The sequence below is a fragment of the Chaetura pelagica genome, unplaced genomic scaffold, assembly GCF_000747805.2.
Source record: "Chaetura pelagica isolate M959 unplaced genomic scaffold, ChaPel_1.0 scaffold420, whole genome shotgun sequence".
Classification (NCBI taxonomy): Eukaryota; Metazoa; Chordata; class Aves; order Apodiformes; family Apodidae; genus Chaetura; species Chaetura pelagica.
This window is the reverse complement of record NW_009951919.1, coordinates 889,163-891,841: the sequence shown is the minus strand read 5'-3', so window position 1 is coordinate 891,841 and position 2,679 is coordinate 889,163. Positions and strand designations below refer to the sequence as shown.

The window sequence follows — 2,679 nt, the reverse complement described above, 5'->3', positions numbered from 1 at the left end:
TCAGCAACTGTAAGATTTTGGGCCCAAATTTTCTGATCCGTGCCTGAAATGGAAACCAGAATAAGGAAAAGGGATTGAAATGCGTTTACTCATTACTCAAATATGTATCTCAATGAAAGTGGGGCTGGATTTTCAAAGAAGGAACTGATGGTTGCACCTGCAACATCTCCACATATGCAAGCAAGTGGTGTGGTGCACCAGTTATATGTTTTGGCAAAATATACCAGTACTTCTATGCATGCAAAACTGACTGTTTTACAAGCATATTTAAATATTCTGCATGTGCAGTTGGCCAGTTTATGGTTGGATGGACATTTTGTTGATGCAGCATTCATACCTTTTTTTAAAACATCTGGCCTCTTTGCTCATTTGAACTACATGTTCTTCCTTTTTGTCCTCACAACCCTCCTATGTTTTCATCCTCTCCTGAACAATTGATTGCAACACATTCCTTGATCAACAAAGAGGTGAATCCTTTCCTCTCTGGCTGGATGAAAAAACTGCTTAGCCAACACTGGGGGATGTAACATGAGGAAGAAACAACGGATGAAACACCAGCACTTCGGTAATTTTACCTGGCCTACTGATAATGTTGCTCTCTTCCCACATGAGCTGAAGGTCATGATAAGAGGACACCCACTCACATAGCACACAGCTGATGCCCACTTTACTTTTGATGTAGATTTAATTGAGGATGCAGCAGTGGGAATAGTCAAGAAGATGTGGAGCTAGGAAGGAAATGTGGGGAACAGTACAGCTGGTGCATTAGTATTATCTCCAACAATGGACAGCATGGCTGTTTCCAAAGCTCCATCCTCCGTTATCCAAGAACACGTGGGAAGGAAATTGTGTTAAACAACAAACTGCATTTTTATTTACAGAAAACACAGACCAAAACAAAGAGCCTTCTTCTGCAGCCTACGTACTGCAGCTAAAGCATACCCTGTAATCAGAAAAATTATACTCTTGAGCTCCAAAAGCTCTCTGCTTTTCAACCAAGGGGGTTAAAATGCGTATTTCAGCTGTCCACCAACAACAGGTTTCAATGAACCACATCTCTAAGAATAGCTGCTGTCAGCCAGCGTTAAGCTCACCACAAAGACCAGCAGGTGGCTGCTGAAGGGAAAGCTTTCTTGGAAACTACAAAGGTCTGGGGAGACATTCGCTCCAGCGGTGTGTACACTGCTGTTACCAACTGAAGGAGAGGACTTTGTGCAAGTCACAGGACACAACTCAGGGGATAAGGGGTCACTTGTCTGCAAAGTTTCAAAGTCAGCCCATTTCTGAGGAACATAAAATCAGCTGTGTCCCACCACCTCTGCCTTCCTACAAGGTAGTCCAAACTGCAGACTCACCTCAGGCAGATTAGGAGATCTTGGTATTAAGATAGTGTTTCTCATTTCTTGCAAAGTGTAATGAGCAGCAAAACGTTGCAGTGCTCACATGTTAAACCTCCTAAATTTGCATCTGCCAGAGCATTGGAGAGCAGAGCCCATCACAACTCAGAAAAATTGTTTTGGGTGCTGCACCTCATGCAAATATTTCTATTAACAAAGACTGTTTGGGCAACCTGAGTATCATATTTCTATGTAGCTTGGCAGGTTGTTCTCCATAGCGAGGGCAGAGCTCCTCTTACTCACGCAACCAGCTGCCTGGGCAAAAACAAGCACGTGTTCAGATGGTGGTGATTCAGTATTTGATGCCAAAAAAACCTGTTCTAAAGCTGGAAAGGCTGATCTTCAGAACTGTTCCAGAATTTGGGGATTTTTAGACAGTTACAGCTAATGCACACTCTTCTTCCCTCCACTGCACTGAAGATGCACCTCCTGCTCCAGGTAATGCACTGGGTAGGTCTCCATCAATAGCACAGCTTGTTTGGAATGTAGCAGGATCCATCTCCACTGTAGCATCTGTGGGACTGCCAGAGGATGCACATGTGTTGTTACACACTGTATCAGTCTGCTCAGTCCCCAGGGCAAAGCAGGAGGAATGCTGAGGCAGAAACTGCTTGGATTTTCTCATTCTGTTACCTTGTCCCAGCTCACCTCTGGGGTGCCAGCCAGCACCGCTCTGCAGCACGGCCAGGAGGGGGATCTGGCAGTGGGAGGTTAATGGGAAGCTGTGTGCTGTTAGGTAGCATCCAAAGTGACAGGTAAGGCCAAGAGGAAATATTACTGTACCAGAAGCAAGAAAGCAAAAGGGCAGACACATTAAGTAAAAACAGGAAAGAGAAGAGTGGTGTGTTGACAGCTGCAATTGACAGCGTGTGAGGTTTATGTCCTACCTCCTTGCATCCCGCAGGCTTCATCAGAGCCTTAAAGAAGTTAAGAAGGAAAGTCACCTGGGAAGACTGAGACAGGGGAAAGGGAAAATTAGAGGAGGATTTGAAGTGACTACTGCCTGGAGCACTGCTCTTGGACACAGATACCACGATACCTCAATGTCAGGATCTCAGCAGCAACCGTCACCATTTATGAGAAAGCTTCATTCAGTCGAAAGGGAGGCAAAGGACACACACCAGAATTCTCTGCCCACAGAAAATACTTCACATTCTTCTGCTGTAAAGATAAACTAACCTTGTCCAGCACAGGGTCATCCAGCCGCTGCTGTTCAATGCACTTGTGACAAACTCGGGACAAAAGCTCATGGGGTTCAATGAAGAGTCTGGAACTCAGCAGG

At 45.1% G+C, this 2,679-nt stretch overlaps 1 protein-coding gene across 1 annotated transcript in view; it reads right to left on the bottom strand.

Annotated features, from left to right (window-relative positions):
* The window catches only part of RASGEF1C (RasGEF domain family, member 1C), a 23,963-nt gene that overhangs the window by 19,219 nt on the left and 2,065 nt on the right, over positions 1-2,679 (bottom strand). Inside the window, exons 3-4 of the mRNA XM_009995620.1 lie at positions 2,577-2,679; positions 9-43 (exon numbers count right to left, since the gene is read on the bottom strand). Coding sequence (XP_009993922.1) covers positions 9-43; positions 2,577-2,679 — 138 coding nt within the window. The remainder of the gene's footprint in view (positions 1-8; positions 44-2,576) is intronic.